The sequence below is a fragment of the Anopheles maculipalpis genome, chromosome 2RL (assembly GCF_943734695.1).
Source record: "Anopheles maculipalpis chromosome 2RL, idAnoMacuDA_375_x, whole genome shotgun sequence".
NCBI lineage: Eukaryota > Metazoa > Arthropoda > Insecta > Diptera > Culicidae > Anopheles > Anopheles maculipalpis.
Genome location: NC_064871.1, coordinates 21,225,001 through 21,240,311, shown reverse-complemented (window position 1 = coordinate 21,240,311; position 15,311 = coordinate 21,225,001). Strand labels below are relative to the sequence as shown.

The window sequence follows — 15,311 nt, the reverse complement described above, 5'->3', positions numbered from 1 at the left end:
ACCAAACGTCCCCAAATCACATGTTGCAATTTTCACTTTCATCGAGTCTGACACGCACAAGCACAGTAATAGGATCAAGTGTAATACCTGATGTTACCACCGGTGACTGCCAGCAGCCTTCCGGAGCAGGGATGTTCGTCGTTCCGATGTAGCTTGGCGCGCGCCACTGTACCGAGTGCGTGGTGGATCGGCAACGAAACCACTGCGGAGTCGCAAAGTAGTCTAGTAGGCGCATATGGCTTCTCTCCCACCACACCAAGAGCAGGCCATGCCGTAGTGCAAGGAAAAACCGTACAACTCGAACGAAGAAACATGCGTTGCGAGCGCATCACCATCATCGTCATGCTTGCAAAGAGAGTGTGTGCATTTTCCGATGGCGATGAATCTGGAACAGGGTATGCACGGTGGGATACGGGATGGACGTATTATTTTGCTTTTATTACTATTATTATTTGTATTTCTTCAAGAATGGGCTGGCCGTATTGCTACATTGACTATTATCAAGTAAATAAATTGCTCATAAAAACAATAACGGAGGGAAAAAAGAAACAAAATAAGGCTAGCAGTTAGGGACCGTTGCCCCGTAAGAACCTTAGATGAACCTTAGTCTGATGTCTAGCGTTTCTAAATCCAACGATTTTTCAACGATCGACATAGGATCGATGAGAAACTCTGGACCGATCCCACAGACGTCTTATCCCAATTTTGCTAACGCAGCTTTGAATTTTCTCAATTCTTGCAGTCCAAACAGGATGTTCAGGTTGAGAAAATTCTCAACATAGAGAGTAAATCTTACATGAAGATGCGTTTGTAGGGAGGTAGTAAGTAAGTTTCTAGCGATCATGAGGAGACCGAGATCCAAACTTGCCACACATTCTGTTTGTCCGTTTTCCGTTAGTCATCGTAAAAGAATCGAATTGAACAGCTTCAAAAAATTAAGCAGAAGAACATGCAAATGAGCGGAAAATATGCCGAAAGTGTGGTTCATATTGCAATACAGCCAATTTATAGGAATATTTTTTTTTTCTTTCATTTTTATGGCCTGAGCTGCACCACAGTGAAATGTATGTTGCCATGGTAGCGGCACGCTCGTCTTACCAACTAATCTCGACGCACGAAATGTGGGTTGTGTGCACTGACGTAAGAGCAGCTGAAGACCAGCAGGTACAGGTGATTTATAATTAAATTTATCTCTTCGCTTTTTACTGTTTAACTGCAAACTTTTTTGCTACCATTTTTCTGAGCAATTAAGCTATTAAAGGCATCGGTGTAAAAGTAATAATTTTACAACTGGTCAATCATATTTGGCAGCGTTTTGCGACATTGTTTCGCTATTTTGTTTCGTTACGCCTGCTCAACATTAATCAATAGGACCGATCAGTGTTTGTGTGTGTGTGTGTGTTTTGGTGATTTAGTTTACTAACAACAAACTAGGACAGTGACTGAAAGTGGAGTCAATTTTAGTTTCATCACAAAAACCCGTTTTTTGCTGGAAAATCTCTCGACAACTAAACATTAAATTTACCAAATCGAAATAATTATCATGATCGATCGATACTTCTTAATGCAAGCCGATTTTATTCTATCAAGTGTTGATAGTGGCACATCGTTACAAGTTCCACACGTACAGCGACTTGTTAGTTTTCCTTTCTATGTGCGTGTGTGTGTGTGTTGTGAGATGATACAATTCGATTACGATACAAGCAGCGGGTTGTAACCGTCGCGTGCACCACACACATCGATACGCAACGGCGCGGATCACGATCGCGGGATTAAACGGAGCGCGCCAATCTGTGGCCACAAGCGAACAGGAAGCAAAACAGAGCCAGACAACAGAGTTGTGGGTGGTAGCGTCACGATCACGAGTTTTGGCTCCAAACTGCGTTGCCAACTGTCGATTGGTCAGTGTGTCTAATCAGCCAACGTCTCTCGCTCGTTCTCTGATCGTTTCAGCATGGCGCGAAATTAATGCGAAGCTATCCACACACACACATACATACATACAGAGCCATCAAAGATAATTACTTTCCGAACGGCATCGAGGGAGAATCATGCATGGTTATGAGTTGATAAGGTAATGAACATACATTTTAAAGTGCATTGAAAGATCGTACAAGCGGGCATCAGATTGATCATTGAACAAAACAAAAAAAAAAAAACAAGATGGAGGGGTCATCTTCTACTGCTCCTTAATGATCGGTATAGGTGATGGGTGATCGGTACTTACATCCTACAGACAGTCCACTTATCGTTTCACATATTACAGCACCCTACGCGAACGATTTGTGGGTGCTTTTGTTGCGCTGCTGGTGCTGCTTGCGGGGGGTGTTAATCAACCCACGGCGGTCATCCTAAAATGAGCAACAACGAAACAGTAATGAAAGTGAAACTCCAAACAAGACGTGTCCAACGGAAGGAACCGGAAAAAACCCTTTCCGGTTAGCTTGCTTGCTGTTCGTTTGCCGAACATTAAATTGGCGCCAGCCAGCGTGTGCGGTGGAGTCAGCTTCATGTACGAGCTGACTGCTGTCTTGCTAAGGCGGCCATGAAACCCGTTGGCTAGGTAGGCTAAATTAAATCACTCGAACGTAACGAATGTACATAAATTCCCCCGCCTTTTGGGGTGGAAAATTACAACCGAAAAGGAAAAAAAAACTATTACGTGCGTGTGTGTGTCGAGCGTGGTGATGCACCGGATTATGTTCGCTGATGCACTAAGTGACTGTAAGCAGTGCGGTAAGAGCCCACCACCACCATCACGATTGGTGAGGACTAGTCTGAACCTCACCTACACGCGGGTGCATCTCGTCGATGAAGCCTACTTGGATTGACAAGCTACTGCTAGGAGGCTGGTTACACAAGCGAGCTGTTTAGCAGGCGAATACATAGTAAGTACTCTACACATGGAAACGTTTTAAAGAAGCACATTTTAAATTTAAATACTTAACATAACAATATTTGTAATGAGGAAAACACTTGTCTTAATGCTTGCAAACAACTGACCTCTCGACGTGAAGTTGTTGCTGTTGGTGGCCCTTTTTTGTTTGACCGTTTACCAGTGGCAGTTTTAGCCCTACTGGGGCCCTCTATCATATTGAATGTAAGCTCGGTAAGTTTTCGATGTAAAGCCATGTAATCGGATTAATAACTTAACTTTCGCTACACTTACTATTTCAATAATCGTTGAACATTGATCTAAATAAGACAAAATCTGCAGAGAAATTAAGGCGGAGGGATCGGTTTTAGTTGTTCCACAAAACTATGCGCGGCCCAAAGTTTTTAAAATCTCCCGGAAAATTTCGCCAGCAGTTTTCCAAATTATTGTCGAAAAACACTTTTCCCTCTAAGCCCCCAAAGACATGAGCGAGTTATCGCCCATTTTCCGCAGAAAATCCCTTTTTTATAGAATAACCCGGCGTGTGCTGGAGCAATCGGGATGGGGAGTACCACAAAAGGAAATTCGGTTTGGGGTTGGTTCGGGTGCGTCATGCGCTCGGGTGTTATCCTTACGATCTTTTATATATAGAGATTTAAAGAAAAAAATAAACATGGAACGAAAAAAAAAAATTCATTCCGGAAAGAAAATTATTGTATGTTACCTTTTTAAGCTTCCATTCGCTACCTCATCGCCTGGTATGCTCTCCTGACCTGATGAAGGAGGAATCGGACCAAGACGCATTCAACAGTAAACTACACGTCCTGATCGAACTAAAGATGAGCGAGTTATCCGTCGATTTTTGACGAGCTTAGTGGAAACCTCTTTTTTGGAAGATTAACTAGGCGGGGGGTGGTGGCATCGAAATTAAGTGAAGGACAAAGAAGTGCACGGCTCCATGACGCATCCAACGTTGCCGGACGCCAGGATCGAACTAAAACTGACTGAGTTATCATCGATTGTTCACAGGAATGTAGTAGTTTCTCCTAAAATAACTGAGAGTAGAGGGATCGCGTTGGAATATCCTCCAGAAAGGTGGGCTGCCCTAAGACGCATCCAGTAGTATGCTTTTCATTTCGATCGGTACAGAAATGAAAGAGTTATGGTCGATTTTCCACGGGAATGCTATTGTTTTTCATAATAAACGGGTAATGAGGTGGAGGGATCGGATTTGGGTGTTCTACAAAAAGCGTGACTGCGTGCGAGGCTCAAAGACGCATCCGACGATATGCCGGACGCCAGGATCGCATCAGGAATGGCTGAGTTATCGCCGATTTTCCATGGGAATGTTGTTATTTTCCGCAATAACATGGCGGGTGGAGCAGGGATCGAGTTGGGGTGTTCTACAAAAAGATGTGCGGCCTAACGACGCATCCAACGGTAGGTCATTCATCCCGATCGGACCAAAACTGAGCCAGTCATCGCCGATTTTCCATGGGAATGCTGGGTTTTTCCTCCATAACTGGGCGAGGGAGTGGAGGGATCGGGTTGGGGTGTTCTACAAAAAGATGTGCCGCCTAATGACGCATCCAACGGTAGGTCATTCATCCCGATCGGACCAAAAATGAGCCAGTTATCACCGATTTTCCATGGGAATGCTGGGTTTTTCTTCCATAACTGAGTGAGGGAGTGGAGGAATTGGGTTGAGATGTTCTACAAAAAGATGCGTGGACTAAAGACGCATCCGACGGTAGGTCATTCATCCCGATCGGACGAAAACTGAGCCAGTTATCGCCGATTTTCCATGGGAATGCTGGGTTTTTCCTCCATAACTGGGCGAGGGAGCGGAGGGATCGGATTGGGGTGTTCTACAAAAAGATGCGCGGACGCGGAGGTCATTCATCTCGATCGGACGAAAACTGAGCCAGTTATCGCCGATTTTCCATGGGAATGCTGCTGCCGGAATTTCCTGGGAATATGTGGAAAATTCCCCTTAATCCCCTTCGATATTAAAAATAACGTTGTGGAGGTCTTTTTAAACGATGTAGGAAGAAAGAAACAAAAATGAGAATGAAAAACTTAAAATTGAAGAACAAACTTAAAATGACACGGAAAAATATTTGTCATCTCGGAAAGAAACTATTTTCCAATCCCTTTTTAAAACTTCCATTTGCTACCTCCTTGGATTCATGCTCTCCTGTTACTCCTGGTCGAATTTTGCCGCATGAAATTGGGTCGGTTTTGGCCGAAAATTTCCAAAATCAATCTTAAAATCCAAAGTCAATTTTAAAGTTGCATTGGAACTTTTAATTTGGAAATCAACTTTTAAAATTGACTTCGGATTATAAAACTGATTTTGGAAATTTTCGGCCGGCACGAGCTACCTTTTCGAAAGCATGCTCTCCTGTTACTACCACTCGCTCCTGGTGGCAAATTTTCGGCCAAAACCGACCCAATTTCATGCGGCAAAATTCGACCAGGAGTAACAGGAGAGCATGAATCCAAGGAGGTAGCAAATGGAAGTTTTAAAAAGGGATTGGAAAATAGTTTCTTTCCGAGATGACAAATATTTTTCCGTGTCATTTTAAGTTTGTTCTTCAATTTTAAGTTTTTCATTCTCATTTTTGTTTCTTTCTTCCTACATCGTTTAAAAAGACCTCCACAACGTGATTTTTGATATCGAAGGGGATTAAAGGGAATTTTCCACAAATTCCCGGGAAATTCCGCCAGCAGCATTCTCATGGAAAATCGGCGATAACTGGCTCAGTTTTGGTCCGATCGGGATGAATGATCTACCGTTGGATGTGTCTTTAGTCCGCACATCTTTTTGTAGAACACCCCAACCAGATCCCTCCATCCCTTCACCCAGTTATGGAGGAAAAACCCAGCATTCTCATGGAAAATCGGCGACAACTGGCTCAGTTTTGGTCCGATCGGGATTAATGGCCTACCGTTGGATGCGTCGTTAGGCCGCACATCTTTTTGTAGAACACCTTAACCAGATCCCTCCATCCCCTCAGCCAGTTATGGAGGAAAAACCCAGCATTCCCATGGAAAATCGGCGATGACTGGCTCAGTTTTGGTCCGATCGGGATGAATGGCCTACCGTTGGATGCGTCATTAGGCCGCACATCTTTTTGTAGAACACCCCAATCCGATCCCTCCGCTCCCTCGCCCAGTTATGGAGGAAAAACCCAGCATTCCCATGGAAAATCGGCGATGACTGGCTCAGTTTTGGTCCGATCGGGATGAATGGCCTACCGTTGGATGTGTCTTTAGTCCGCACATCTTTTTGTAGAACACCCCAATCCGATCCCTCCGCTCCCTCGCCCAGTTATGGAAGAAAAACCCAGCATTCCCATGGAAAATCGGCGATGACTGGCTCAGTTTTGGTCCGATCGGGATGAATGGCCTACCGTTGGATGTGTCTTTAGTCCGCACATCTTTTTGTAGAACACCCCAATCCGATCCCTCCGCTCCCTCGCCCAGTTATGGAGGAAAAACCCAGCATTCCCATGAAAAATCGGCTCAGTTTTGGTCCGATCGGGATGAATGATCTACTGTTGGATGCGTCTTTAGGTCGCACATCTTTTTGTAGAACACCCCAACTCGATCCCTGCTCCACCCGCCAAGTTATTGCGGAAAATAACAACATTCCCATGGAAATTCGGCGATAACTCAGCCATTCCTGATCCGATTCTGGCGTCCGGCATATCGTCGGATGCGTCTTTGAGCCGCGCACCTTTTTGTTGAACACCGCAATCCGATCCCTCCACCCCCGGCCAGTTATTCCCGAAAAACCAAAGCATTTCCGTGGAAAATCAACGCTAACTCGCTAATCCGATCGAAATGAATAGCATACCGTTGGATGCATCTTAGGGCCGTCCACCTTTCTGTAGAGAGATCGTTGGAGGTATGTACACCCGCCTTTCTCTCCTTCCTTTCTACGCTCGCTGAGCTCGCTTGCTCGCTATTGAGCTACGCCAACGACGAAGCTCGGCCTGACATTCTTTTATATATGGAATAAGCAGAAAAAAGATAATGAATACAAGGGGAGTCAGATGGGTTAGTTCGGATACGATCGCGTACGCTCAAAAAAGCAAAAACCGCAATTTGTTTCGTTTCGATACTTAACTTAAAGTCTATATTTTTTATTCTTTTATTAACAAAACATACACCACCGTACCCTTAGTATAAATCCATAATCGTGTTCCACAGGTTTGGGTTCGCTTTCGAAATATAGTAGTGAAACAAAAATACAATATTGTCACCGGCAGCTATCCATGTCTATTATAAAATGCTACACGCACTTCGAGGGCGTATGTAGAGGTTGGTTACGCGTTCCTCACTTTGTACACTATCGATTGTTTGTCTGTCATAAGATGGCAGCAGTAATAGGCGACAGCTATATGTGTTTCGTGTGGGTTGAATAATTCCTACATCTAATATGTATAATTTCTATAAAAATGTCACACGTTAACGCTGTCGTTAACAATATGTGGTTTTCCTATCCGATTCCTAACTGTCCTATCCTTTAACCTTCAGTAGGGATAGGGAAAATCAGCTCCGTTCTTACGAGTGTGTATATATGCTATTGCGTTTCCCTCCTTTATCGCTATAAACTATTTACATGGTAAACCAAAAAAATGGGAAAAGACCCTTTCACTTGAAGATTTTACGGCCGATTATATACACAGCATTATCAAGCCTATATTCCTGGTTCTTAGCAAATATATGTAAATGGTTCCATGGTCACGCGCTATACTATAATAAAATGGCAAAGATGCGGTTGGTAAGCATAAAAGCAAGTACATTATCTTCTTCTGATGGCCTATTCTTTTTGCGGGACTTGCTGGACTTTAACAAAAAAAAAAAGAAGGAAACTCGTCCCCCTATCCATGTGTATCCATCTAAAGAATATTCTCATTCACTTTCGCAAGTGTATAAAACAAAACAAAACCTCTAATACTTAAATATCGATCTACTAAAAAGGCACTACACGTTCAGTACGGCATGTGACGGTAATCATCAGGTTGGGCGTGGGTAGGACACAGTGCACGTTCATGTATATTTTTTTTTCTTTCAAACAAAAGGACTAAAAATAAGTGGCACTACTCACACGATGCATCGGCGAGTGCTTCACAAAAAAAAAAAACGGTGTAATGGTCTAGAAATGGTCCACCTTTACCGAAACGGTATGGGCCGCCGTATTGCTGGGCAGGTCGATATCTTCCCAATCGGTCTGCAGGTTCTTCTCGCTATCGGTGGCTTTTAGCGATAGGCCTAGCGAAGCGGTGCGCCCGGCACAGTGTGGTATGTTGAGTGTGACCGGTTTAAGAAACTCTGTTCCCTGAGGACCACACATTACGAGTGGTGACAGCATCGTTTCACCTGTGGTAAGACAGAACCAGATGTTATTTCACGGCAGACGGCATCAGAAAAAGGTGAGTGATTAGGAAAAAATGAACAACAAAATGTGCTTGTAGAGTAATACATGCGTTTTTCCAACAAATAATATAAGTAAGTTAAATTATTGCTAAATAAGCCATGATAAAAAATGATACAAATGATATGAACATTTAAAAAATGGGAATACTATTACATAAAATAAAATCATAATGTAAAGCAGTGAGAAATGAAGTAACTTAAACATAATTTACCATGCAATTAAAAACTTAATTAAGTAAAATAAATAAAATCATACAAATTAAACTCACTCACACACACACACACGATCGCACGCACCTTTTCAAACAAAAATTAATAACTAATCTAATGATGATGAGAAACAACAAACAAAAATATTGAAATGCGTGCAAAAATCATTGTCAAAGTTGCACAAAAGAAATACACAATTAGTGATAGTGATTAAAACGAAACAATGTAACTAAAAACAAAACAAAAAAAAAAAAACAAAACGATTGCACACACGTTTAAAACATGAAAAAAACAAAAACATAGATTTGTTTGTTTATAACTGAAAAGTTGAACGACTGATGAATGGTGAACAAAATAATAAGGAACAAACGAACCAACGCGCATACACAGTGCAAGCGAAGGAACGATGATCGAAACAAACGATCAATGCAGCTAATCAACAACATCAACAACAGCTAGGGGGTGAGACATAGGGTACATATCATCGGGGGTTTGGGTGACAGAAACCAAATATTTCTAAAAGTATTTTTATATTGTGTTTTGGTAAGGATGTTTGCGTGTGAGAGAGAGAGAGAGATAGAGAGAGAGTGTGTGTGTGTGCAAAAACCAACCATTTTCCATGTCTAGCGGTGGTCCGCCAACACTTTCGCTTAGCCGCGGATCGGTGACGGTAAAGTAGATCTCCTGCTGTACGCCCGGTGCAATTGCTCCCGGTGGAATCTGCAGCGAAACGTTCCAGATCGGGTCGGCCAAGCTGCCACCGGACGCATCGAACATGCCGCGCCGGGTGATGGGTTGCCGGGGCGGTGGTAGTCCAAGCGAAAGCTCACTAGCGAACGGTGTGCTGGTCGCGTTCGGTGGTCCAATTGGAAGACTCATTTGCGAGCCGGTGGCCGGTGTTGTGTACTGTGTTTCGATCGATGTACGGCTGGCGTACACTGTTGCTGCTTCTGTGACTGCCGGATGTACGGGTCGATTGAGCGAGTCCGCAGCGGTTGGTGGTGGTGGAGGTGGTGGCATAACCGGCGGGGCAGTCCGTTTTAAAAAGTTCGATATATGCGTCGCACGGATGCTTTTCGGTGTGCCCATAGTGCTCGGTACGGGTGACGACGTTGCAACAGGGCTGCCGGGGCTGTTCAGCGCCATCAGCTTGTCGAAGGTGGAATCGTTCTGATTGTTTGCCGTTAGTGTTCGTTCGCCGCTTTTGTCCTGCTGCTCTTCCTCGTCGCCCTCCACGTCATCATCATCTTCTTCGGCGGCTAGCGGAGCTCCCAAAGTGTATGGCTTTCGGATGATCAACGGAGTGGCAGAGGGCTTCTGGTCCTCGCGACAATCCACTTTAGTTGCGGTGAGAGTTTCAGGCTTTTCCGACATTGTTTCGTCGTGTGATGCTTCGGCTTCGTTTAAGCAAAGTCTCTCCATTTCACCTACCGGATGTTCTATCACTTCGACGTTGGATGATGCTGACTCGTGCTCGTTCTTTGACTCATAAATCGGTTCATGCTTTAACTCCCGGCGTGAAACGTACACTGGTTCCGCCATCGATTCCATCGCCTCTTTGCGGGACTGATAAATTTGGTCACGCATTTGCGTCCGCCGTTCGCGCATTTCGCCTCCATTTCGCGATGAAGAGTATCCACTCTTGCAGGAACTGCTCGACGGTGAGTTAGGAGAGCTGGAGCACGATCCACTCGCAGTAGCACCACCACCACCGGCAGCAAGACCCTGATTGCGAACGAAGCGATCGCTTGTGGCGGTTGTTGTTGTGCCACTGTTACCCGAAGCTGGCGATGATCCTTGTGGCTGATGTTGCGATTGTTGCTGTGATTGCATTTCTACCAGCCGGCTTTGTTGGATGCGATCTTGCATCTGTTGCTTGCTCTGGTACAGATGATCGCGGTGCATTTCGCGCCGGCTTTGGTAGACGGGCTCCTCGAACGTGCGTCGCGTGTGCTCGCGTGCTTCATTGTACAGGAACGAGCCACTCTTGCTCTGATAGATCGACTCGTCGTGACTTGAGCCGTGACTCACGTTAGCATTGGTAGCCATTGCCGCACGTTGATGATGGTGATCCAATATGGAAGCGTGATGAGGCGCCCTTTCGGATCCCATCCTTCGGCGGTTCAGTTGATTGAAGCTAGGCGAGGGTGCGGTACGATCGGCCATACTATGACGGCGCACTATACGTCGTCCAAGTGTGCTGACCGTAGCGCCCGGTCCAAGGGGAGCACGACTACGCTCTAGCTCAATAAGTGCCCGATTGGCGTATAAATTTTCGTCCGGCTGATAGTAGCTTTGCCCATCACTTTGCTGACCACCATCGTAATATCCTCTACCTTGGCTGTTACCGTACATCGATTCTAGCTCCAAATTCTGATACGTACTGTTGCCGTCTTTCGGATAGTACGCTTCATGCCGCTGAAACCCACGAACGGGTTGGGGTGAATATGGACCCTGATAGGACGACGAATAGCGTGGATCGTTGTAATACGCTTGCTGCTGTTGCAACTCTTGTGCATACATTGAACGCTGGTCGTACATCTGCTGTCGCTGATCTTGCATGCGCATTCGTGCCGATCGTGGCTCCATCATCGAGTGCTGCCGTTTCAGTATCGGCCTGAGTGACTTTTTATCCGCATCACCCGCCAGGCTTACCTGGCGACGTAACGGGCGGGTAGACTTGATAAATGCATTCTTGATCGCTTTCAGCGGTGATTTAAGAATATTTTTCTTCGGCGGTTTTGCCGGTAGCTCTGGCGGTAGGGATGAATCGTGTCCCGGGTATGCGCCACGTGGCGGTGGTCCAGGTATCGGTGGCAATGGTTGCTGCTGTAACTGGCGCATCCGTTCCTGATGCATCAGATGTTGCTGGTGTTGGTTGAACTCATGGATCGACATCATTGGCTCCATGTCTCTGCAGAATTGAGGGGACAAACGGGGGGGAAGCGATGGGTGGAGTGTGGAAAGGAGATTTGGTGCGATCGTGGGAAGTGTGATGGAAGGAACCATGAATGAGTAGGGGGAAAGTGATGATGATTGATAACGAATCATTGGTTAAACAGTTTTTGTAGTAGAACACGTTAGCGCTCTGGTAGTAATAGTAGCGTAGGATTTTGGCCGAGGATTAGGTGCGCCATTTTTTCTTTCTTGAAGCAACAGTGAACGTGTAGTGGAAAAGAAGAAGGCCTTAAGGTCTTGCACAGGGCGGACAGAAAGATCACGCTGGAGCTAGGGCACTGGGAGAACTTCTTATCGTTACCAATTAATGCATTGGTAGAAACGGCATGCACTAACTTTTTCCCCCATTCATTTTGTTCGCTTTTCCATACTAATCTCATCGATCGTTTTCCCCCATAATAAATGGCAATCGTTCAATGTTTAGTTTGATGTCGTACTGGTACATATGGGAAACGATTCCATTGCATCAAGTTTTGTTTAGAGAACTGTTAAGAAAATTCGTTGTACTCGTTGTAAGAATCTCATTTAAAAACCGTACAAGTTTAACTCATTCACACCTCACATACGCACACACACACATACACATTCACATTCGCGATCATACACCAATTTGTACAATGTTGATAATCTAATGCAAAATCCTTTGTTCCTTCAGCCAGCTATGATATCTTACTTACACCCATGTTTTACCGGTTGCATACATTAAGGATATCAGTACCTCTACCTCTCTAAATGGTAATTAACTTCTAGAGAAAGAAAGAAGGTCAGGAAGGAGAGCAACGACGCGGACAACAAATTGAACCATTTGCAAGTTCATAAGGAATACAAATCGTGATAGAGAATTGCACTTTAAAATATACAATTTTTTTCCTTTAAGTAACATACTCACACAAGTTTGCGCCATGAATTATGATAGCAGAGAAGCATAGTTTCAAAGGTTATTTGCATATACATACATGAGAAGCTTTTGTTAGTGGAAACCGACCGTTTAAATTAATTACTGAAGGTGCGTAGCATATCAATATACACAGACTTGAACATTGAAGTGTAAACAGTTTATTTATGTTTAAATGTTTAACTATGTTTTTGTAACTCTGTATATCGTCTTTTAACTATATTAAAACTGTTTCTTGTCACCACTACTTTAATAAATAACTATACGATTAAGTAGCTTTAGCACCACCACCCACTAGCAGAAGGCGATTTGTGGTCAAATTGGGAATTGTTCCAGTTTACAAAGCTATACCAACGAAGTGAGAAAAACCGACACAAAAAGGGATATTTTCATAATGTACTGCTGCTGTTCAGGTCAGAAAAAGAAAACAAAAAATGAGGGTAAAAGTTAGTGCGATCGGCGATCGGCGATCGTGCGTAGTACAACCGATTTGATTTGAAGTTTTCACAATGTTCTTTGCTTTGCTCTCTAGAGTAAAGGTGTACAATTACGGTTTGGATTCAATCGAAAGGCTTTTGCTCCTCTCCTTAAAATGCTCAACAAAGTTCAGTTTTGCTGATGTTATACTGTCTGATGTATGGAAGTGGGTATGAAAACGAGCCGATGATGGAATGCCTGCCAGGTGTCATGGTGAAGTCATGGTTTGGGTATGGTATAGAAAGCTTTGTATGTTTTGCCAACTGGTTGGATTAGTAATAGCCGTAAATCACAACTCCATTTGCCGAGGTTAGATACGTAGATGCAGGCTAGCAAGGGAACCAGTGGCGAGCCATTGTCAAGTTACATTGTTCCATCATCACTGACGATTAAAAAGCACATGCGTACACATATTCGTGTGGGTCTTAGTCAATAGTCTATTGGCGGGTCCGTAAATGGGGTTTCTCCAGTATACCATTTGTGGTTAGTGAATGAAAAAAACGATCGTCGATTAATGGTCCAAGGATGTTTGGCTGTAGTCGTTCGAGATTGAGATTGTATCATCAGGTTTTTTTTCTTGGAGCGAAAAGTGATTGAGTAGCATATGCTTTGTCAGTCATTGGGAGCAATGTTGGAGTTAGCGTAGAAATGAATCCGTAGCAAATTTCAATGCATTCGGGTACTTACCGTATGTTGTGGTGGTGCCCAACCATCGTACCAAGCTGTGGTTTTCGATAAAGTTCGAATGCCGAACCGCGCTGCTCTCGGCTACCGGCGAGATCGAGCGCATGTCGATCCGAAGGATGCATTGCTGGCATGTTGCCTGAGAGATACAAAGTTTATTGTTAGTATGATTGAGTTAGAGCAACAAAAAAAGCGAATCAAACATATTTTCTTGAACCCTTAAATGCATGAGTTTGGTAGTACGATTTGCCAGTAACAATTGGTTAACATTTTTTGGAGATAGGAATGTTACTTCTTGCAGTGGAGTATATGTACAGTGACTGCCAATGAGATTGTGAAGCCAATTTTCAACGAATCGATTTTATGAAAGTTAGTTGAACATTTTGGGAACACGTTCCTGTCATAGGATGAATCATGAAATCAGTTGTTAGTTTTTTTTCGATTCTGATGAGAAAATGGCTGTAATACATAAAATACTAAAATAAAAATTCAAACAAAAAATTCTTAAAAGTTTCGGGTATCCCCTCTTAACATTTTTCCACTCTAGAATTGGACAAGTGTTCTAATAAAAAGTTAGATTTTAGAGTTAGAGAGGTTTTTTATCAATCGTGAACTTTTGGCGGATATATTATTGGCGGTCACTGTATATTAGACTCCATATTACGAACACGACAGAACGATCCATATTTTATCTGATTTAGGTATTTAATTTTGAAAAATATTCACAAAATCAATAATGATTAGCAACCGATACACGAATGCGACTAGTTCAGATTGTTCTTTGGAAGGACATAAACACGTCATTAATTAGTGAGCCGTGTGCTGATGATCGCGATAATCATGCATTTAAGAATTGTGCTGCAATTATGCACATTGAAGGTTAACATATGACTGAGAGGAAGAATTTGGATTAGGACATAGCGGATGAGTGGGGAAACGAGTAAAATCTTTGTTAATACAAAACGAGGTAAGAACTGTGCGAGTCTGCATGTATAAATTGAGTGTGGTACAATGGTCAATGCGTGAGTTTTTCTGTTTTTTTGTTACCTATGCCATGAGTTCCAGTCCCATTACCTCTATGCATGTAAGTATTGCCGTAGGGGTATTGTGCGTTACCGCTGTTATAACCATTGCTTGCACCCATTGATCCCATCTCCCTGACACCATTGCTCATATAAGAATGACTACCGTTGGCGTTTCCGTTGTACATGGGGGCACCATTGCCACCGTTCGCACCATTTCCGACCGTGTACGGATTGTAGGGATGCATGGACGGCGCATGGGATCCAGCATTGTTTGGTGAGCTTGGCACATTGTGAGCCATGCCCTGATGATAGTGCGATGAAGCCATTGGAGGATAGTAAAATCCATCGGGAGAGCGAGGTGAAATAGGTTCCTGAAATTGGCAAAAAGGGAAGGGGGTAAATCAGTAAAGATGGATTTAGAGTTGACCTGGTTGACTAAACACGCTTACCCCATTATCCCACTGTCCCGAATGATGCATTCCGGAACCATTGGTACCAGCTCCACCGACTGGAGGTCGATAGTTTTTAGGCTTTGGAGGAGGGACAGGTTTGAATGGTGCCCCGTTACCCATGTTGGCACCCATCGCACCACCGGGCGGTTGTCCTGGCGAACCAATCATTGCCGGTCCTTTGTTGGGTTTCGAGTAATCGGCCTGCGATGCTGAATTGTTTCGACTGTTTTGGAGTAAAGAAGAAAAGCATACATATCAGTGCTGATATTAACAGTAGAATTTCATTG

At 43.8% G+C, this 15,311-nt stretch overlaps 2 protein-coding genes across 2 annotated transcripts in view; one reads left to right on the top strand and one right to left on the bottom strand.

Annotated features, from left to right (window-relative positions):
* Positions 1-15,311, top strand: part of LOC126558210 (maternal effect protein oskar) — a 91,162-nt gene that overhangs the window by 36,363 nt on the left and 39,488 nt on the right. The gene's annotated exons all lie outside the window — the stretch shown is intronic.
* LOC126559623 (uncharacterized) overlaps positions 8,043-15,311 on the bottom strand; it is a 43,695-nt gene continuing 36,426 nt past the window's right edge. The window contains exons 12-16 of the mRNA XM_050215793.1: positions 15,022-15,247; positions 14,595-14,943; positions 13,551-13,686; positions 9,145-11,447; positions 8,043-8,266 (exon numbers count right to left, since the gene is read on the bottom strand). Coding sequence (XP_050071750.1) covers positions 8,043-8,266; positions 9,145-11,447; positions 13,551-13,686; positions 14,595-14,943; positions 15,022-15,247 — 3,238 coding nt within the window. The remainder of the gene's footprint in view (positions 8,267-9,144; positions 11,448-13,550; positions 13,687-14,594; positions 14,944-15,021; positions 15,248-15,311) is intronic.